Consider the following 22522-nt stretch of genomic DNA (forward strand, 5'->3'; position numbering starts at 1 on the left):
TCCCCCTGCCCACCGTTGTCATTATCCAGCAGAGGTTGTGAGTTGCTGATGATGCACTGTTTTGAGTTGAGAGCTGAATGTGACTACTAGTGGTGTTCTCTGTTTTGGGCTTGTCTTGCAAATGTCACCGCCACCCCTAGACGCCCAGAGGCCGTTGCGGGGCGGAGGGCTAGGGGGGCAAAAGAGCCCACCGTGGCTTGATGGCGTCGGGGTGAGGGACCCCTGGCACCGCAATCCGCGCACCTGAGAAGGGGAGTGGCCGGGCGGCGGCTTTAAAAGGGGCCCCTTTCTGCCCACGCGGCTCCTTTCTGCCGCCGCTCCCGGCCTCCACGGTGACAGTTTCACTGGCCATTATGTCCCGCAGAGCCTGTGAAATGGAGCTCTTCCACTAGGCATTTGGTTGAGGCCAGGCGGTTGAACATCAATTGGGTCCCTTGTTCATACCCCACCTTTGAGGGGTGTCGGCACAAACAGTCCTGCACATGGCAGGAAAGGATATAAAGGTTGGGTGGGATGGCTTTGGGCTGATATGTTATCATATCCACCCTGAGCCATATGGGAGGGTGGCATAAAAATCTAATAAATAAATAAATAGATAAATACATTTAAACTTTCTTCTGTGTTTTACATTTTATATAATATTTTATATAATATGATGTGAATCGCCTCAAGTCGTCTGCACTGGGATTGGCGGTATATAAATGAGTGGCAGGATAAAAGTATAATAAATAAATAAGTTACCTATTATGACTCAATCTGGCAAAGGTTTTTCCCATCCTGTTGTTACCTGGGAACACAGTTCTTTCCTCCATCATTTCTGAGTAAATGAACGCGCCCCATTACAGATCCTTGAGGAACCTGCATTTAGCTCCCTCTGCTATGAGAACAGAAGAGTTTAGCTCTGTTAAGGACTGGAGTAACTTTTAGCCAAACAGATCTTCTTCCCTCTATTTGGTTAGTTAAAAAGAAAATGGTATTACAATTTCTACCTTCCATTTTTGAAAAGGAGGTAGATTATGATATATATTTTAATAGAGCTGAGCAAAACAGATGGAGATGTTTCATTAACCTTTACAGCAGTGGTGCAAAATGTCTTTCCTTTACTTCCTTTTAGTTCTGGAAAGAGTGAAATGCTAATACAGGAAAGGTTTGCCCACACTCTCGTTTTAATTAGCTGTCAGTGATGTCATCTAGTAGCCACACCTAACTGTATTGCAACATAACCATGCTCCCAGGTTAGCTTGGAATGCCCATATGACTACTACCAGGAAGGCGATTACCAAGAAAAAAATGGTGCAAAAGAAGGAGAAGGAAAAAAAGGAGTGTGTTGTCACTTAATGGAAACAAGGAAAGGTGTACATGGACATTTTGGGGGGGCCAAACTTCCTTCAGGCCCAAAATGACACAGGTGAACACTCAGCCAACAGTATATTTATATTACCCATACCCATTCCTCCATCCATCTTTTTAGGCTGCCCTTTAAGGTCATGACAGGAATGCTGAAGGGATAAAAGGGTCTGGAGGCTTACCGAAGGGCCAGGTTTAGGTACCTTTATATTGGAGGCCGGTTGGATGAGCTCTGTGATGGATACCTTGTCTTGCTGAAGCCTCCTCTTGACCAGCTTGGAACAGCAGATGTTGACAGAGCTGAGGACATGCCAGGAGTTGTACTCCACAAAGGAGCGGCTGTCAATGACCAACGTGCTTTCAGCCCCACTCCTCAGAAGACTGGCAAGCTTCTTCGGATCCATCACTTTGCGTGGAAGTCTGTCCCCGGCCATGGTAGACTTGTCCCTTCCGCAGCAAGAGGGAGAGGGAAGGGGAATACCCAGGCCAGGGGGAGCCAGCTCAGATCTCCCAGAGGCAAAAGGGATTGGGGAAGGGGAGGCAGCTCAAAAACAGCCAAATCTTGCCACGCTGCTAAGGCCCTGTATGACAAGTCATTGTGCCACACCTGTTGAGAGGTACAGAAAGGGAGGGAGAGAGAGAAAGGAGAGGAAAGTAGTGAGATGCTGCAAGTACAAAAAACTGGCACTAGTAATTCTGCTTGGCAAATATAATTCTAAAGGAAGCACCCAGGCACGTTAACAACATGCTCCTAAACAGAGTTATACACCCTCTAAACCAGGGGTAGTCAAACTGCGGCAGGGGCTCATAGGAATTTTAATCCATGGACATCTGGAGGGCCGCAGTTTGACTATCCCTGCTCTAAACCCATCCAAGTCAGTGGCCTTAGGAGGCATTAACTCTGCTTAGGACTGCACTGCTAACCACTTCATGGAACAGGCATCCGGAAAGAAAGAAAGCGAGAAAAAGACAGAGAAAGGGACCATGAAACTACTGACTGGAAATTGAGCAATTCACATTGGGGCTTTAGGCTACAAACCTGGTCTCAAGTCTATCATATTTTTTTCCCTGCAATTCTTCCAGGCAGCTTATGACAGCACAAATGCTTCTTTCCTTATTCATTTAATCCGTGGAACAGTTCTGTGAGGAGGCTTACGCTGAGAAAGGATGAACAGCCCACGGTCACCCAGCAAGTAGCACGGCTGACTCGGAATTTGAACCTGGGGCTGGTCCTAGTCCGACAATCTAACCACTGTACCACACTGACTCTTGGTGCATCATCTGCAGTATAAAGAACCAAAAAGCTTGCTGAGCCTGAAATAGATATCCTATTCTACTGACAGACATTCATTTAAAGGAAAAACAGGCTACATGATAACAAAGTGACCAAAAAGAAAAGGAAAGCAGTTTAGGCCAGCCTCGATTTCTTTGTTTTTGACTTTAAAAAATACTACAATATATAGATTTAAAAAAATAGTATATAATTTGTTCTGGTATTTGAGCCTGAGCCACACAAAACGGATCTTTATGAAAAGCTACCTGTAAAAAAAGAAAAAAACGTGTAGAAAAGTTCAAATTAAAATATGTTGATAACAAGTTTTCCAGTTGTGCAGGAAGAATCAAGTTATATACTGGTGGTGGAAAGTGTTGTCAAGGTGCAGCTGATCTATGGTGACCCATGTGGAATGGTCAAGGTAAGAGGCATCCAAGAGGGGTTTGCCATTGCCTGCCTCTGCATCATGCCCCTGGGATTCCTTGGAGGTCTCCCATCCAAATACTAGCCATGGCTGACTCTAACTCACTACCACTATTTGGAACATTAGGTTGTCTAATAATAGTCTCATCTGCTTTGCAGGATGACCATGACTACAAACTGCCTGATTTAGGCATAACCTGCTTACCCAAAATATTGTGTGGTTACCCAAAATATCTGTGGCCAGACCTTGATGCCACTGGGAGAAAACCCATTAATCCCGTGATCATAAAGGCATTATATTGCATTTTAAAATGAAAAGAAACTATGAAGACTATACTAGAAGCTACAATATAAAGAGCAACTATTTCTAATTAAATCTGTGCCCATTCCTCACCTCCTCAGTGTGCCTTTCTATTTATTTCCTGGTACATTTGGACAAAGATGCCAATTACAGCCATTCCTTTGGCAGCTGGCTTGCAAATCTCTCTGCACCATCAGAAGCATCTCAATACGGATTCTCTTCCACGCCAGATGATTAGATTCTCATTGCACTTAAGGGCAGGCTTTTAAAACTGAAACAGCCCTAATTAAGAACAGTCTGAGGGGGAGATGCAGGCTCCTGCTACCATTATGACACACTTCATCATGTATTTCTGCCTCACTGTGGACCGCCCGCTGCACCTGGACTACAAAACTCAACATAATCAGAAAGGATGCAAATTAATCAGCCCCCCCCCCCCCAATTCTTCTCCAACCCATCCTTGTCTCATGGAGGGGGGGGGTGAATGGCATGTTTCCATTCCCTCAAATTTCAGTGAGGAGAAATATTAATAGAGACAAAACAATCATAATTTTTTAAAAAGACATTGAGATAACTGAGACAAATAACAAAGATTAGGATGAAATCTTGGACTGGTCTAATCAAACAGTGGAGGCCAGTTTATCAATAATATATGAAGACAACAGAATTCCAGTCCCTCCACTCTCAAAATTATGAATAATGCACAGTGTCCTGTATTTCCAAAACATTATTCAAGGGGGGTTAGGGACAGATTTTTTTTTTTAAAAAGAACTCTTATCTATTATTATTATTATTATTATTATTATTATTATTATTATTATTATTATTATTGTATTTATACCCCGCCTCCCCCTAAAGGCTTGAGGCGGCTTACATAACCCCATCCCCTAAAAACCATAAAATAACAATAAGTTCCAATAAATTTACAATAGTGGCAACAATGATGGCTTAATCTTACTCATTTAGTCTCCGCATCCTCAACTACAGGAGGGGGGGTGACACTCTCTACCGCCAGTTTGTGAGGGGGGGGCTGATCTTCTTACCACCCGGCCTCAGCTATAAGCCTGGTGGAAGAGCTCCATCTTACAGGCCCTGCGGAATGCTGGTAATTCCCACAGGGCCCTCAGCTCTTCCGGGAGCTCATTCCACCAGGTTGGGGCCAGGACCGAGAAGGCCCTGGCCCTGGTCGAGGCCAGGCGGGCTTCCTTGGAGCCGGGAACGACCAATAGGTTAGCCCCCGCAGTGCGTAAAGCCCTGCGGGGGATATAGGGTGAAAGGCGGTTCCTCATATATGCTGGGCCTAAACCACGGATGGCCTTGAAGGTCAAAACCAAAACCTTGAACCTGATCCGGAAGTGTCCAATGTTATTTTTAAGAGGCTTATATGTGTTAAAACTGTAATGAAGAGAATTTTGAAGGGGAAAGTTCACAAGGAATGCGAAAAATTAGCCACCAGCCCAGTTTGCATCTGATTGCCTTCCTTAGAAAAAAAAACATCTGTTTACCAATGTCTTTACTGACTCAAGTGTTTAGATGCAAAATTTCAAATCCAGTTCTTGGCTAGCACAAGGAAAAAAATAGAAACCTTTGGCAAACTCTCAAAACACATACACAAGTAGTGAAAATGAATTGGAAACACAATTTGCAGGTCACTATGCCCATGCCAAGCAAGAAACCGGAAGTGTGTAAGTTAGGCTTGCCAGGTGTACTGGTCTGGGTGGGAGTCCCATGCTTTCTGGAGACACCTCACTATTCCAAACTCATCTCAGCCCAGAAGTACATCACTTTTTAAATACAACTTGATGATGTCATCAAGTAATGTTGGTACACCAAGGTCATTAGGGAGATGGTGATGCCCTGGTTTTGGGGCAAAACTCTATGGTTGGAAGCCAATTCTACCACAGACTTTTGCCACAAAGCCAGAGAGTCACCCCCCAACATCTCCAAAATCATGTCTGGGTGATGTTAGCATGTCAGAAAACTCCTGGAAATCACTCTCCATCCCCACCTGCAGCACCAAATGCACCTGGTAACCCTAGACTGACAGCATCTCCCAAGAGGTTTCTCCTTATAACAGCAATTACCCACAATACCACCAGAGTGGAGATGAAACATCAAGAACAGGCCTGTAATAAGCCCACCAAAGCCATGCATTGTGTTTTGTCAGTAAACCACCTTTTATTGCTGTATGCCTGAGGAGTGTCAAGTACTTGTGGAACAACTGGGTTGGGTTTAGCAGACTGTAAATGATGTGACCCAATAAGGAAAACCAGCTAAACAACTCTGTCAAGAGCCCAGTAGCAGCCCACCCCACACCCCACACACTCCACGCACACAGAGCATAATCCAGTTCTGAATCTTGGACTAGACCCCACATCACTGGAGATGGCACAATATCCAAATTTGACAGTTGGGTAGAAAAATGTAACACATGGGGAGTATGCAATGAGATTAATGGCTGGAAGGGCTTATCACCACACCAGAATGACCACAGGCTACTATTAAAAGAAGAGAAAAAGGTTAAAATTAGGGTTTCAGAACAAACCTATGTCCCTCCTTTATCAGTTAATCAAAGCCACCTTCATCTTCCTGAGTGCTCCTGAAGAACATTACCATAATCCTTTAATCTCACTTCTTGAATGGCTGTAATGAGGAAATGGGCACAGAGTTAATCTGAATTAAAATAATAAAGCAGGAGGCACTACGCTACAGCTCTGGGACAAGGCAGTCATCTTAGGCCAAGTCTTAAGGGAACTCCAGGCTGTTTGAGGACAACATGCCATTCCATGGCAGAACGAGGGTTAGGAGGAGGAGAACAAGAGTCCTGCCAAATGAGCATGAATTTAAATATTTAAATCTTTGAATTTAACAATGTTAAGGCACAAACTAGGCATTCTGAAAATCACTTTGCTATCACCAAAAAGTATGCCTTGTGTTTCTTTGTCATCTCTTGGTAATCTCTGGGTATTACAAAAAAGATAATGTGGCATACTGTGGTGATAATGCGGCTATGCCACTCCGGAAATGGCAGTGAACGAAACAGAGTAAACGTGAGAGACTTCCCAATGCAGTGATGTTACACTTTTCAAATATCACTTTATATGGGAAGAGGTAGAGAATAGGAGATAATTCCCTACTGCTGTCTTTGGTGGGAGATACATAACATCTAGTTCTGGATTCACATCATAACCCTAAAAGATACTCATTGCATAGTAAAGTCCCACAGCTAGGTCTGAGTTGTTAAACTATGCATGTAACATAATTAAAAAGAATTATAAGCACAGGATGTAAAGCTATTTCCTGCTCACACTCAATATTTTAGTTTAACCAATATATTCCACGCTATTATGCCCTACAAGCAGAGACTAGCAGGTGGGCTACTGGGGGACTTCCTCTCTTCGCTGGTAGCTAGCTTCTCAGCCTGGGGATGTGCGAATGACACTAGGCGTGGACAGGCCCCTGCAGTGCAGAGCCAGCTAGCCCAGGCTTCGGTGCCCTGCCTAGCCAGCTGTTGGGCGAGTCTGCAGGGCTGGCATTTCTTGGGGTGGGCTGTCACAGCAGTGGCAAGGTTCAGATATCACTCTGGGTATGCCAGCAGGCAGCCCTCCCAACAGCTCTGTGAGGTATGTGCTCGAGAGCCTAGTCCCCTCAGTAAAGAGGCTTGGGTGCAGCCATCTGGGGGATGGGGTTGTCTCTGGCTAAATCCATGGTTCATCACATTGCCCTCCCTCATACCTATCCAACATTTTGTCCTCACCCCTTATCCCCACCCCGTCACTGCATTTAGGATTGACCACTAAAATCAGGGGGAATGTTCAGTCACCAATGATCTGAGACAAGATCTTCTAGACTTATCTGGGCTACAGTAGCTGGCCATGACCTTAGCCCCAACCTTCAGTCTGCCAGTCACTACTATGGCTGCCCTGATGGCAAGGGCAGCATCACCAAGCAGCCCATTTAAAGAGCTGCCAGCATAGAGCTGCAAGCCTCCAGGTGGGATCTAGAGGTCCCCCAGAATTACAACTATTTCCAGAGTACACGTAATTGATGGGTTGAATTTGGTTAACGTGTGGATCTAACTGATTAAGAATCTCAGAGAACCTAACACAGCAATCCTATTTTATTTCAATAGTTATACATCACATTTCTCCCCAACGTGAACAAAAAAAGATATCTTACAATACTGTTCTTTTCTCCCCCATTTTATCCTCACAAAGCCCCTGTAAATCATTTAGGCCATTCTCTCAGCATGTGGTTACCTACTAAGTTTCCATGGTAGGGTCAGGATTTCAACCCACACTCTCCAGATCCTCGTCTAATACTGTAATCCATTATAACACACTGGAGAAAAAGTGAGATATAGTCAATATTCTAACCCACTTCAGTTCACATCCTGACCCCAACACAATGTTATGCAGCAAAAACACTCAAATCAACATTTTCACTGAACTCAGTGGGAACAAATACCCAATGCCTGTCACCACATCTACAAAACCACTGTGCGGGGCAGGATACCAACTGAAGCTGTAGCTCACCGAAACATTCTTTAAAACCCCAGACAGGGTACCCATAATTCAATATAGGGTATCCAGCATGGGGCTCCATGTCTTGACAACTCTATATAATATTGGGGAGGGGGAATTTAAGGATGAGGATGAGTGGGTAGGAAGGGGTGGGCGGTATATAAATATAATAATAAAGGGGCAGCTAAAATGCTCTTCCTGTTTAAGCTTTCCCTTCCAAAACAGTTAAAAAACCGCTACTTTTCTCAAAAAAATAAAAAAAGATTTGCCCAGGGACTCTTGGGAGAAAAACAAGTTTTTAAAAAGCATTTTGGATGGGAAAGTGGTGATAGAGACCAGTTCGGCCTCCTTTCCTGCCCAAGCTGAAGCTCATTATTGAAGACATCTTCTTTAAGAGATACCCTCTTCCTGTGGAAATGCTCAAATGTCAGGTCCTGACACCATCAAAACCAAGGACTCATGTGGACTTCATATGTGGGAGCTTACACTTAATGTCTTCAAATAATCCACTTATTCAGAAGCCACATGTCAAGCAAGCAAGATTTACTGCCAAATGAAGTACTGGAAGACACAGGGAAAGTTGTTTGTCTCCTCGGTTTCTCTTTGCTTCAATGACTGGAATAAATAATCTGGTAGAAATTGAATTGACATGCAGCTTTGGTTGTGTGAAACACTGATAAAAGGTTTGTACAGAAGAATATTGAACCTGCTCCTGATCTCACTGTGCAAAGAGATCGATGAAAGTGACATGCCTGCTCCTAGGATCCATATTCAGCTCTGGTTGTGATTTCTGTTTCAAAGTGTGAAATAGAGAATGGATAATAATACTAGACAGTGTTCCCAATACAACCATACAACCATAGAGTTGGAAGGGGCCATACATGCCATCTAGTCCAATCCCCTGCTCAATACAGGATCATCTAATGCATTCAGGATAAATATCTGTCCAGCTGCTGCTTAAAGACTGCCAGCGAGGGGGAGCTTACCCCCTCCTTAGGCAGCCTCTTCTACTGCTGAACTACTCTATGAATTTCCCCCCTGATATCTACCTGATAGGTCCTCTATTACTGTGGATCCTATCCTCTGCTGTCAATTGGAACTGCTCCTTATTCTCCAAATAACAGTCTTTCAAATACTTAAAAGAGAGCAATCATGTCTCCTCTCAGCCAGGAGTGGTTTAAGGTTTTGCGCCGCCTGTAGTACCAGAGCCAATTTAAGGATTTCTGGAGCCCTGGCAGAAAACAATTGCAGATAGAGTGGCTACACTGTGGACAGAGGGTCCCCCCCAGCGGAAAGGGGTGTCACTCTGAGTGTCCTTAAAGAGGGGAAAAGGAAGGAGAGCCTATGGCCCTGATCCATGAAGTGTGGCGCCCTTGGAAGCATGATGCCCGTAGCATGAGCTACATGTACTACATGGATTAACCGGACATGCTCTAAATCTTCTCCAAGCTGAACATTCCCAAGTCCCTCAGCTTTTCTTCATAGGGCTTGGTCCTCAGGCCCCGGATCACCAATCTAAGGCTGCAGTCATAACAATACTTTCCTGGGAGTGAGCCACAATGAATAAAATGAGATTTACTTCTCAATAACCCTGATTAGGTGGCAGATCTGTGTATTAGACTATGTCTGCACCCTTTATCAGTCTGGTTCCCTCTGTTTCTGACATTGTTTTGACATTCTCCTGCCATCCTATGGATCTGATATCGGTACTGCCATTAGGCGGTGATCTTTATGAGAACCAGGCTCAGGGTAATGCCATGGGATAAGATTATTAAACCACCATTTTTGGAAAATAGAACTGATTTGACTAATTGGGATTGGAGTTTTATTGATTAGAATGTTCTCTATTTTATCTGTATGGGGTATTATTTTATATGTAAACTGCCACAAGCCAGAACCCTGGGAGTGGCGGTATATAAATACAATTAATAAATGAATAAAATAATCAAGCTTTGGGGACCAAATCTAGACTATTTATGCAGACTTGGTTAGACGCACCCGTGTTTTTTATAGCAATTACAGTCAGCAGAATAGCCTTCCAGGCTAGTGCTACGGTCAACAGATAAGAGCCACTCTGAAGAATGGTTAAATCGAACATCTCAACCGCACTCCCACCTGCCAGGAGACTGCCAACAAGTTCTGCTGCCCCCAAAGCCATTCCTCTTTGTTGTCTAAGATGACATGTAAGGATCTAAACAGCATGTTTTGGGGGAGGGAGTGTCCCAAGGACTTCCAGTTGCTGCTCCCTTGTCTTGTCAATTCTCCTCAGCCACTGTTTGTTGGTTAGCCTGCCATTATCTAGAGAGGTAGATGCAGTACTTGCATCCTGGTCTAGCAGCCAAGGGGTAAAATACAACAGCATGTGGAAGTCTTTAGAATAACACGTGTGCGGAGCAGAGGTTGACAAGGAAATTCTTGGAGTGGCAGTTTATTATCTGCCGGAAGGATTATCAAGTAAGTAACTGTCAGCTTAGAACCCAAAAGGCTGGCAGGATAGCTTAAGCTGCAAAGCTATCTATACCCTTATTAAGATGTAAATTCTGGTACTGTAGCTAAAGCTTTCCTGCCCCTTCTTCCTTCAAGCGCTTAAATGTTTGGCAAGCTGTGCTCTTACCACCCTCTCTGCATCACATGAGGAATTCCTAAATCACAGGACTATTTCTAAATTATTCGTATTTTGCAGGGGCGAGGATCAAGGATGGGAGTCTTCTTAACAAGGTAGCGCCTCCTTGTATTTCCACAGCAACCTCACAGATGCTTCATTTCACAGCCCAAGCCCACGTTAACTAGCAGGCACTCTAGTGAGGCACGGCCTGATTCCCAGAGCTCTCTAGACAGCATCTCTGCTACTTATGTGTCTTCCCACAGCAGGATCATCTGCTTAGAACTGGGGGGGGGGGAGGGTGGCATCCCAATTACAGACAGATGCCATGCAAGGGCAACCCCAATTTCAGGGAGAGAGTCAAACTTGTCTTCCCTAGGAAACAGAACATCTTTGTGTAGGAGTCTGATTTCAGGCATTGATTCACCCTATCAAATAATATTTCTTTCCCCTCCACTTCTTTCTTCCTTTACAAATCTCTATAATTTCTCGGAACATTTTCAATGAAACAAATGTTAAAAGTGGGTACATTTAGAAAAACAGCTTAACACATCATGGATAATTTGTGTTTTCAATCTGGGGCAAACATATAACACTCTTCTAAGGTTTATAAGAAGAACTCCCATGAAGGAGAAAAGTTCTATTCTTACTTTCTCATAAAGCTGCTTTATTCTTGCTGACAACCATCATGCTGCGCCACTTCCATAATCTTCATTGACTGCAGAAACTGATGCTGAACTAGATGTGCTGGTGATCACAGATCTAACCCATGGATGCTATTACTACACAAAGAAATTTGTATATACCCCTTCTCTTCTTTATTCTATTTCTCGCACAATTCCAGATTTATATACCACCCCTCTCAGTTGCTCGTCTCATGGCAGTTTACATAGTGTATTTATTAATTTCATTTATACCCCACCTTTCTCCAGAATTGGAATTAAACGTAGCTCACTCATTCTCCTGTGCTCCATTTTATCTTCATAACCTCCTGAGAGATAACTTACTCTAAGAGCATGTTAATAACCCAAGGTCACCTAGTGAGCGCCATGTGAGTAAGTATCTGAGTCTTCCAGATCTTAAACCACTACATCACATTGGTTCCAGTGGGGTGGCTACTGTTGAAAAGTAGCAAGCAGGTGAGCCTAGGAAAGATATACAAGTCATGTCATAGTGGGTCCTAGACCTGAAGAATGCACCCTCAGAGCCCAAAACAATTCTGGGAAGGTCCCCTTCCCCTCTTTACCTTTTACTGTCAGAAGCCAAGGTTTTAGGTCCAGCAACAATGTTGTGGTTGTTCAGCCACAGCCACTCAGAGGCCATTTGTTTCTTAAAGCTACAGGTGCTTCTAAAATTTGGGAAGGATTTAACCCCTCCCCCAATGTATTTTCCCCTTCAAATTCAGACTTTTCTGCAAACCAGAGGCTTTTCTCATGTTTGCAGAAAGGTCTGTCTTGTCTGTCAAAGGCCTGAATCTCTGAAGTTAAGCATCCACAGGAGGCTCCATGTTCAGAATTAAATATACTGATTTGGAAGGCTAGTTGTTTCAGACCATACACTGAAAGGAAGCAAATAAGAAACACACAATAGTAACAAATTTGTTGTTATGTGCGAAGTCGTGTCCGACCCATCGCGACCCCATGGACAATGATCCTCCAGGCCTTCCTGTCCTCTACCATTCCCTGGAGTCCTTTTAAGTTTGCACCTACTGCTTCAGTGACTCCATCCAGCCACCTCATTCTCTGTCGTCCCCTTCTTCTTTTGCCCTCGATCGCTCCCAGCATTAGGCTCTTCTCCAGGGAGTCCTTCCTTCTCATGAGGTGGCCAAAGTATTTGAGTTTCATCTTCAGGATCTGGCCTTCTAAAGAGCAGTCAGGCTTGATCTCCTCTAGGACTGACCGGTTTGTTCGCCTTGCAGTCCAAGGGACTCGCAAGAGTCTTCTCCAGCACCAGAGTTCAAAAGCCTCAATTCTTTGACGCTCGGCCTTCCTTATGGTCCAACTTTCACAGCCATACATTGCAACTGGGAATACCATAGCCTTGACTAAACGCACTTTTGTTGGCAGGGTGATGTCCCTGCTTTTTAGGATGCTGTCTAGATTTGCCATAGCTTTCCTCCCCAGGAGCAAGCGTCTTTTAATTTCTTTGCTGCAGTCCCCATCTGCAGTGATCTTGGAGCCCAGGAAAATAAAATCTGTCACTATCTCCATTTCTTCCCCATCTATTTGCCAGGAATTGAGAGGGCCGGATGCCATGATCTTTGTTTTCTTGATGTTGAGTTTCAAGCCAACTTTTGCACTCTCCTCCTTCACCCGCATCAACAGACTCTTTAGTTCTTCTTCACTTTCTGCCATTAGAGTGGTATCATCTGCGTATCTGAGGTTGTTGATATTTCTCCCTGCAATCTTGATCCCAATTTGTGACTCCTCTAATCCCGCATTTCTCATGATGTGCTCTGCATACAAGTTAAATAAGCAAGGCGACAGTATACAGCCTTGCCGAACTCCTTTCTCAATTTTGAACCAGTCAGTGATCCCATGTTCAGTTCTCACTGTTGCTTCTTGACCTGCATATAAATTTCTCAAGAGACAAATAAGATGCTCTGGTATTCCCACCTCTTTAAGAACTTGCCACAATTTGTTGTGCTCCACACAATCAAAGGCTTTAGCATAGTCAATGAAGCAGAAGTATACGTTCTTCTGGTACTCCCTAGCTTTTTCCATGATCCAGCGTATGTTGGCAATTTGATTTCTAGTTCCTCTGCCTCTTCGAAATCCTGCCTGTACTTCTGGAAGTTCTCGGTCCACATATTGCTGGAGCCTAGCTTGTAGGATTTTGAGCATAACTTTGCTAGCATGAGAAATTAGTGCAATGGTGCGGTAGTTTGAACATTCTTTGGCATTGCCCTTCTTTGGGATTGGAATGCAAACTGACCTTTTCCAATCCTGTGGCCATAGTTGAGTTTTCCAAATTTGCTGGCATATTGAGTGTAGCACTTTTACTGCATCGTCTTTTAAGATTTTGAATAGTTCAACTGGAATGCTGTCACCACCACTAGCTTTATTATTGCTCAGACTTTCTAAGGCCCATTTAACTTCACATTCCAGGATGTCTAGCTCCAGGTCAGTAACTACCCCACTGTGGTCATCAGGGATGTTAAGCTCGCTCTTGTATAGTTGTTCTGTATAATTTTGCCACCTTTGTTTAATCTCTTCTGCTTCTGTGAGGTCCCTACCATTTTGGTCCCTTATCATACCCAACTTTGCATGAAACGTTCTCTTCATATCTCCAATTTTCTTGAAAAGATCTCTGGTCCTCCCCATTCTATTGTTTTCTTCTATTTGTTTGCACTGTTCATTTAAGAAGGCATTCTTATCTCTTCTAGCTTTTCTCTGGAATTCTGCATTCAGTTGGGTGTATCTTTCTCTTTCTCCCTTGCCTTTCACTTCCCTTCTCTCCTTAGCTATTTGTAAAGCTTCCTCAGACAGCCATTTTGATTTCTTGCATTTCTTTTTCTTTGGGATGGTTTTAGTTGCTACCTCTTGTACAATGTCGCGAACCTCCGTCCATAGTTCTTCAGGCACTCTGTCTATCAGATCTAATTCCTTAAATCTATTTGTCACCTCTACTGTGTATTCGTTAGGGATATGATTTAGTTCATACCTGAGTGGCCTAGTGCTTTTCCCTACTTTCTTCAATTTAAGCCTAAATTTTGCAACAAGAAGCTCATGATCTGAACCACAATCAGCTCCTGGTCTTGTTTTTATTGACTGGATAGAACTTTTCCATCTTTGGCTGCAGAGCACATAGTCAATCTGATTTCTGTGTTGACCGTCTGGTGATGTCCATGTGTAGAGTCGTCTCTTGGGTTGTTGGAAAAGAGTGTTTGCTATGACCATTGTATTCTCTTGACAAAATTCTACCAGCCTGTGCCCTGCTTCATTTTGTACTCCAAGGCCAAACTTGCCTGTTATCCCAGTTATCTTTTGGTTTCCTACTTTAGCATTCCAATCCCCCATGATGATAAGCACATCATTTTTTGGCGTTGCTTCTAGAAGGTGTTGTAGGGCTTCATAGAACTTATCAACTTCATCCTCTTCAGCAGCAGTGGTTGGGGCATAGACCTGGATCACTGTGATGTTGAATGGTTTGCCTTGGATTCGAACTGAGATCATTCTGTCGTTTTGGGGATTGTATCCCAAGACTGCTTTTCCTACTCTCTTATTGATTATGAAGGCTACTCCATTTCTTCTGCGAGATTCTTGTCCACAGTAGTATACCTGATGGTCATCTGAATTAAATTCACCCATTCCTGTCCATTTTAGTTCACTGATTCCTAAAATGTCGATGTTCAGTCTTGTCATTTCTTGTTTGACCACGTCCAGCTTACCTTGATTCATGGATCTGACGTTCCAGGTTCCTATGGAATAAAAATCTTTACAGCATCGGACTGTCTTTTCGCCACCAGTTACTTCCACAACTGAGCGTCCTTTCGGCTTTGGCTCAGTCGCTTCATTCATTCTGGCGCTACTTGTACTAGCCGTCTGCTCATCCCCAGTAGCATATTGGACACCTTCCGACCTGAGGGGCTCATCTTTCGGCGTCATATCGTTATGCCTATTGGAACTGTCCATAGAGTTTTCATGGCAAAGATACTGGAGTGGTTTGCCATTTCCTTCTCCAGTGGATCACCTTTTGTCAGAGCTCTCAGCTATGACCTGTCCGTCTTGGGTGGCCCTGCACGGTATAGCTCATAGCTTCACTGAACTACACAAGCCCCCTTGCCACAACAAGGCAGCGATCCTTGAAGGGGGAGTAACAAATAGCTTTGTTATAAATTATTTGTTTTGGTATCTACTATACCAAACTGGTCCTTGACCACGCTACATTGGTTATCTGACCACGTGAGTTTCTCCATGCAGGAGTGCAGCAGTAAAGGTTGTGTTTAGCTAAATATGTTTACTCTACAAACATAGGTCATTCCAGTTTGAAACCTGTTTTACCATCTGCAGTCCAGTCAAATCAACTCCACCAAACATAATGATAATGGTCCTTGGTAGGCTGTATTCTGTCAATTATCCAGAAGTGAAACCAAATCAAGGATCCAGGTTATCCTATTAAATGCTCTATGGTGCAACATCCTCTTTCACTGTGCAAATAAACTCCAATTTATAACTGGAGAAGTGATGCAATCTCACAGACAAAGCATTTTCATCCTATTGCTTTAATCCTTAAATTTAATGGAGTGTGATTGAACTTGGAATTGCACACATTAGCAAGGAATACTTTATGAATTATAAATAGTACACTACTTTTAAAAGTTATTGGGGGAACTTTGACAAATTACTACCTCCCAGAATGTTACAAGTACTACTGAGTCTCCGGGAATGACTTACATAAGTGATCTGGTGTAGTAAAAATCAAAATAAGCTGACCCAGATGTGACTGCTTCTTGGCTTTTGGATTCTGTTGAAGATGTATTCAATTTCCTGTGCACCCAATAGCAAGTTTGTTTGCACAACTAATTATAAACATTACAGTCCTTTTGTCAAGATTGAGATAAAACTCTCAGAGAACATGAAAAAATTCTACCACTGTACCCCACTTTCTTTAGAAGCATATATGCCAGGAAGAGGAAAATCTGGTACACATATGTTAGGACTCACTGCACTGTACCCAGCCTGGCCTTTTAGCTTGACAGCTGGGAGTTACAAAAGGACTATTCAATCTGAAGCTATGTTCCAGAATCAGCGAAGTGGCCACCCCTCTTCTTCCAGCCAGCCTTGTAATCCAGAGTAACATATACTTACTGCTGAACTTAATGATGCAAGACCAGCTTCCTTTCCGCGCATCAACATCTTCCTGCTCAAAGAACCTGGACAAAGCATTCCAGTGCAATCTATTGCCAGTGGGACCATTCATGTAACAGCTGGCAACATGGACCAGCTGATTAGCCACTTTGGTTATTATTAAAAGGAAAGGCAGAAGGGGCCAGTCTTTGTTTTCAAAGAGTGATTCAAAAATTGTGTCCCTTTCATGGCATATTCTCTTGAAACTAAGGGCATTTCTTGCTCAGAAAAGGCTGTATTGTACATAGTTTTCAGGTATTCAACAAATATTAAAAAAAAAACATTTGGGGGCATTACACAGAGAGGGCGGCATCAAAAATCAAAAAGATCAAACGGAAACAGGGAGCAGTTTTATTAAACGCTGGTCCTGAAACACTTTTAGAGTGTAGCTCTTCCTCCCCCCCTCCCCCATTTTTTAAAAACACTCATTTCCAAAAGAAGATATCTTAGTATCTCCTGCAATGCCAATAACAAGCAGAAAATGAATAGTACCATGTTTCTCCCCCAGTCAAAAATGCTAGACACTCAAAACCCATTACCAGGATTGTGTATAATAAAACAGTTTCCTGAAGTCTCTCAAGAGTTTTCTTTGGCACCAAATTTGTGGCAATTGTTTGTACAGAATTTTCATGTCCCTAGGCAAAAGAAAGAAATTACAAGAAAGACAGCCAAAATTTTTCCAGTTCTGATTGCTTTGTTGCTACTATGAATCTGCCATCAATGTAGCATAGCTTTTGTCAACTGAAAGGAGGAGGTAGCCCATGGTAGACTCATAATGAATTCATAAGAAACAGGGGGGGGGGGGGAATCTAAATTCAACCAAAGCAAGAGCTGCTCTTGACTTTATCCAGAACTTAATTACTGCCACTTAACTCAGTAGCTGTTTATTTATCACACAATGGCATAAATGTGCTTATTTAAGTAGAGGGAATCCAATGATGCATAGCATTACTCCCCCTCCCCCTTTCTGTGCTCCTACTTTTCAGTTACAGTTTAGCATAGCACCTACAATCTGTCATCAGATGAAAAGCAAAAAACTGATAAATTAAAAACTCAGCGGCTTGGCTGTGCTTGATCTATTCCAGAGATGTTATACAAGTCAAAGTGAACTGGCTGGGTTGCTTGAGACTATTCAGCTTGTACCTGATTATCAATAGAAATTGTGGGTTTAAGACTTAAGGAAATGTTTTGGGTTTTTTTACATTTGCTATGAATAATGGACATCTTTTTAACCAGCAGTTGGTTATGCCAGTTATACTAGTAACACATCTGTTGGGTTATTTTTATTTTCATGAGCAAGAGTTAGCAACGTTAGCACCATTTATGAACTTTACAAACTGAACACTTAGCATAAAAACTTGCTCAACCCAGAACCAGCCATAGTCAAAGGAAAGGTGACAGTCAGGACAGAGGAAGATCCAAGTATTTTCAACGAAGTAAACAATTAATTACACAAATCAATGGTTCAAAACCCATGGCTTCAATCAATCAGTCTCTCATACACTGACAGAAGGCAACCATGCTCCACAAGATGGAAACTATGTAATGTAGGCAAGGGAGAGCATCTGCTTAGTATCCAAAAGATCCTAGGTCCAATCCCCGGCAACTCCAGCAAAAAGAATCTCATAGGGAATGAGGTGAAAGTCCTCTGCCCAAGACCCTGGAGGTCCACTGCTGGTCTGAGTAGAGAATGCTGACTTTGATGGACCAAGGGTCTGATTCAGTATACAACATCATCATCATGTGTTCTCTCATGCCAAATTTCACATTGTAAGTTCCCCAAGGCAGGAACATATCTTCACATATTTTCTAAAGCACATTAACGGTACTATATGAATCAGGGGTTCCTCTAATCTTACTGAACATGAAGGCACTTTGGGAATTTAAAGATGTAGCAAGCACCATAATAAAATGGCTGCCATGAATGTAGGACCAATCCCCAAAGGTTGCAACCAAAGTTGTGCGCTTCAGAAGCCAAAGTGGCCGTTCATGCCCGAAGCAGCCAGCGCCACGGTGGGAGGGGGGGAAGCACCAGCATGAACTGCCCCCCCCTCCCCCGTGCTGTGGCGCTGGTTGCTTCAGGCATGAACAGCCACTTTGGCAGCCAAAGCATACAAACCTAGTTGCAACATTCCACAAAATATTAGGACTTTCAAAGTCAAGCATCCTCCTATGGTAGAGGCAGCTATTTTCAAATCAATGCTCCCTGAAGACCCTAAGGTGAGAGACTTCCTAAGCTCCACTGAAGCATCTCCAACGATAAGTCATGCACAGCATGTTTCATGACTGGGAAGGAACAACCTACTAACCCTAGTCTAGTGTTCTATCTGCTACATCAGAATGACCACCGGAGGTACCGAAGAGAGTCTTTTTCCCCTGGATTAAGGAGGACTTATGTTAGGATGAGTTTTCCCTTCAGCTTCTCAGGGAGGCAGGGTTTGAATAAAATGCCCTCCTTCTGGTTGCATGCTGCATCTCGGAGAGTCATAGAGTAAATTAACTTTTAACACATCGGATTAACTTTTAACACATCCAGTATATTCAATATTAATCTTTTTTTGTAATAGAAGGAAGACAGGATAGGAACAGAGGGAATTTGTCGCCTTTTTCTAACTTCACCTGTACCTGGCTGTCATTGTGTTCCAGAACCAGTCTATTTTGGGAGGGGTAGATGTCCTCCTTACTCTGGGGGAGAAGGACCCTCTTTGGTAAGTCCAATGAATGGTCATTCTCCCCCTGGATTGGAAGACACCCGTTAGGACTGGCCCTTCTAGAGCCTAAATACCCAGGAGGGTACTTAGACTGTTTCCAGAATGTGCTGCAGAACCCTCCTCCAAAGGCAGCCTCAGCTAAACTATATTGGTCAATTTTGTAGTGTTTTATTGAATGTGGCTATGGAGGGCCACGTTGCTGCTTTACATACTTCCAGTACTGAAGCTCTATTTATTAGTACTACATACTGAATGTGCCATAATCCAGGTTGGAGCAAGCAGACTGATTTGTATGCCTCAGCTATGTAGGTCTTTAGGATTCTGCTAATTGTTGCCTTGGACATCTTCTGTCCCATGTTAGGTGGAGAAACTGATATGAACAGACTGTCCAATTTTCTTATGTCCAGGTTGTGCCATTCCTTTTCTTTAGGGTGCTTAGGATGGCAGGATCATTTACTGTGACCTATGAAAGATAGTGTTCATCTTGGATCTGCAGGTTGGATTGGGTCGTAGAAAACCTTGTCCTTGTGAAAAATGCACAAGTCTGGTCTTTTGGATAGGCCCTCCACTGAGACACACATCTTACTGATGTAATGGCTACAAGAAAAATGACCTTCATGCTGAGTCGATTCAAGGGAATGCTTGCTAGGGGTTCAAACGGTGCCCTTGTTAGAGCCCATAGGACCACGTTCAATTTCCATGTTGGGAATCTGTGCACCTGTGCTTTTGCTGTGGCCCCCTTCAGAAATTGAACTATGTGGGGTTGGTGAGATAACTGAAAACCAACTAACCGTGGGCAGACGTTGTGGTTACTGCTATCTGTCTTCTTAAGGTGGCTGGCTTTAGTCCCTGTGCCACCCCATCCTGCAGGAAGTTTAGCAGAACTATTACAGAAGGCTTCAGTTAGCTTACCTTCTTCTTTCTTCCCCATCTCATGAAAGCTTTCCATGTGACGTTGTAGAGTCTGGTAGCTGAGTCCCTCCTGGAGACTAAGATGGTTGCCAACACCTCCTGCAAGTAACCTGCATTGGCTAGGAGTCTCTGTTCAATTTCCAGATGGTCAGCTTCATTCATTCTGGATATGGATGCCAAAATGAACCCTGTCATAGGAGATCTGGAATCTGTGGAAGCTTGAAAGGTGGTTCCGCTGACATCTGTAGGATGGTCTAGAACCAGGCGCTCCTGGGCCAGTGGGAAGCCACTAGTATGACCGCTGCTTTCTGTTGCACAATCTTGTGAAGGAACTTTGATATTATGGGTATATGCATAGAGCAGCCCTTCTGGCCAGTCCGAGGTTAGTCTATGCTTTCTCCCGAGGATGATGGAATCTCCACATGAACTTTGACACTTCGTTGTTGTCTGCTGATGCTAGAAGATCCTTGATTGGCATCCCAAACCTCTGGGTTATCCGCCTGAATACCTCTGTCTTTACTGACTACTCTCCTTCCTGAATGGTCCTGTGGTTTAACCAGTCAGCCTGAACATTGAAGCTTCCTTTGATGTGTTCCACCTGTAACGACAGGAGATTCATTTCCAACTAGTCCAGAATGCTGGTTACCTCCTTCAACAGACCCCTGGGCCGGGGACCCCCCTGTTTGTTGAAGCATGCTCTGGCTGATACGTTGTCCATCCTTATCAGCAGGTGTTTATTCAAAATGCGGAATTTGAAATGTTGCACTACTAGGAAGATGGCCCTCACTTCTAGTATGTTGATTGGTAGACTTAACTCAGAATAGATGCCCTGGGCTGTTCTTTTTCCAGAACAGCCCCACAGCCAGTCAGGCAACCATCTGTAAATAGCTGGACTTGTTGGAAGACTGAATGGAACCTTTCTTGTGTGAAGTTTAACCTCTTGCACTGCCAAGTGAGACTGTTTCAAGTGAAGGTTCAGTTTGACTGACTTGTCCAGTTCCACTGTTATTGCTGATTGAAAGGGTATGAGAAATGTTTTTATTCCTCTTGCGTGCCACCTTCCCCACTGTGGAGCTTCCGTGTTTGCCACGAAGAGTCCCTGTATGGCACTAAGGCTAGTGGCGACATGCTTTTTCATCAGCTCCTTGATGCCTCTCTGAGTTTTGAGGATCTTCTTTTCATAGACTAGTAACGTGTCTATGATCACTCCCTAGTGAAGGATTGTCTGCGATGGGGGTAAGTATGCTTTTCTTCCTGTTGACCAGGAATCCAAATTCCTGAAGGTTTGTGAGAACTGTTGCTGTGTGGCTGTGGGTGCTGGCGAGCATAATCACACAAGGACGTCATCACAATTCGGATGCAGATGTATTCATGCTGCCTTGAGAATTACAATTATGTTTATTATAAGAGCTTGGAAAATACTCTTTGTGCAGTTGCCAACCCAGTGTGTTCAATACTGGTAATGCTCACTCCCAATGCAAAAACCTTAGACATTTGTGGTGAGGTGGGTAAACTGGGACATGCCGGTACGCCTCTGTGAGGTCCAAAGTCATTAAAAACTCTGCATCTCACAGAGAGTCTGCAATAAAGTGGAGTGTTTACATTTGGAACTTTTTAACCTGATATATCTGTTCATGAACTTCAAGTCCATGATTCCTCTCCAGTCCGTGTTGGCTTGGGCACTGTGAAGAAGAATGAATACACTCCTTCAAATTACTCTGAATCTGGAGCTTCTTCTATTGCTTGGATGGAGATGAGATGTTTTACAGCTTGAGTCATAATAGGCCTTTTGCTTGTTGGCGGAGGTCGCTCAAATTCTATTTTGTAACCCTGCTCCACAGTGTCTATTGCCCAATCATCTATCTGTGGAGCGTTTCATTTTTCCCTGAACAAAAATAGGTGGCCCCCAACAGCCAGTCTGAACTCATACTCATGATTAGTTGTTGTTTTCTCTATCCACCTTGTCACCTCTATTGCTTGTGCCTCTATTTTGTCTGGGATAGACGTTGCTTCTTCTTTACCCACTGCGAAACTGAGACCACGACCCTCTGCAATTGTCCTGTTGAAAGTGTGGCAGGGTACCTTGCGTACAAAAGGAGTCAGAGGAGAAGGGTCTATTAACTGTGTTGCTAGAGGAGAAGGGTCCATTAACAGGGTACCTAGGCATCACTCTTTTCTTGTCTTTGGCTTCTATCAATACAACATTAACAGGGTACCTTGACATCACTGTTTTCTTGTCTTTGGCTTCTATCAATATGTGCTCTAGTGTCTCACTGAAGAGGCGATCTCCTTCAAAGGGGTATGCTGCCACAATTGTCATTCACTTTACATCAGCAGACTTTGATCCAGGCTTTGATCCAGAGAAAACTCCTGGCTGCAACTATAGAAGCCATGGCCCTGGAGTTAAATATTATGCTGTCCAAAGTGGCATCCGCTGTGAACAAAGCCATCTTGAGTCGTCTATTGAATCCTTCTAGGACTTGGACATTCTCTGCTGGCAACAGCTATATCAGTTTTCTTGCCCAAACAATACCTGCCCGATAAAGGATATTATTGTTACTGGTCTTACCATCATCACCAT

General features: G+C 43.5%; 1 protein-coding gene and 1 long non-coding RNA gene across 7 annotated transcripts in view; one reads left to right on the plus strand and one right to left on the minus strand.

The window, feature by feature from the left end:
• The window catches only part of DUSP8 (dual specificity phosphatase 8), a 113209-nt gene that overhangs the window by 78383 nt on the left and 12304 nt on the right, over window positions 1-22522 (minus strand). For 4 of the 6 annotated variants that reach the window (XM_077321479.1, XM_077321480.1, XM_077321483.1 and 1 more), the window contains one exon: window positions 1530-1954. In XM_077321479.1, coding sequence (XP_077177594.1) covers window positions 1530-1781 — 252 coding nt within the window. In that variant the 5' untranslated portion in view covers window positions 1782-1954. The remainder of the gene's footprint in view (window positions 1-1529; window positions 1955-22522) is intronic. The other 2 variants (XM_077321485.1, XM_077321484.1) reach the window with 2 other exon arrangements.
• Window positions 1-22522, plus strand: part of LOC143829901 (uncharacterized) — a 90854-nt gene that overhangs the window by 68149 nt on the left and 183 nt on the right. The gene's annotated exons all lie outside the window — the stretch shown is intronic.

This window comes from Paroedura picta, chromosome 2 (assembly GCF_049243985.1).
Source record: "Paroedura picta isolate Pp20150507F chromosome 2, Ppicta_v3.0, whole genome shotgun sequence".
Taxonomy (NCBI): domain Eukaryota; kingdom Metazoa; phylum Chordata; class Lepidosauria; order Squamata; family Gekkonidae; genus Paroedura; species Paroedura picta.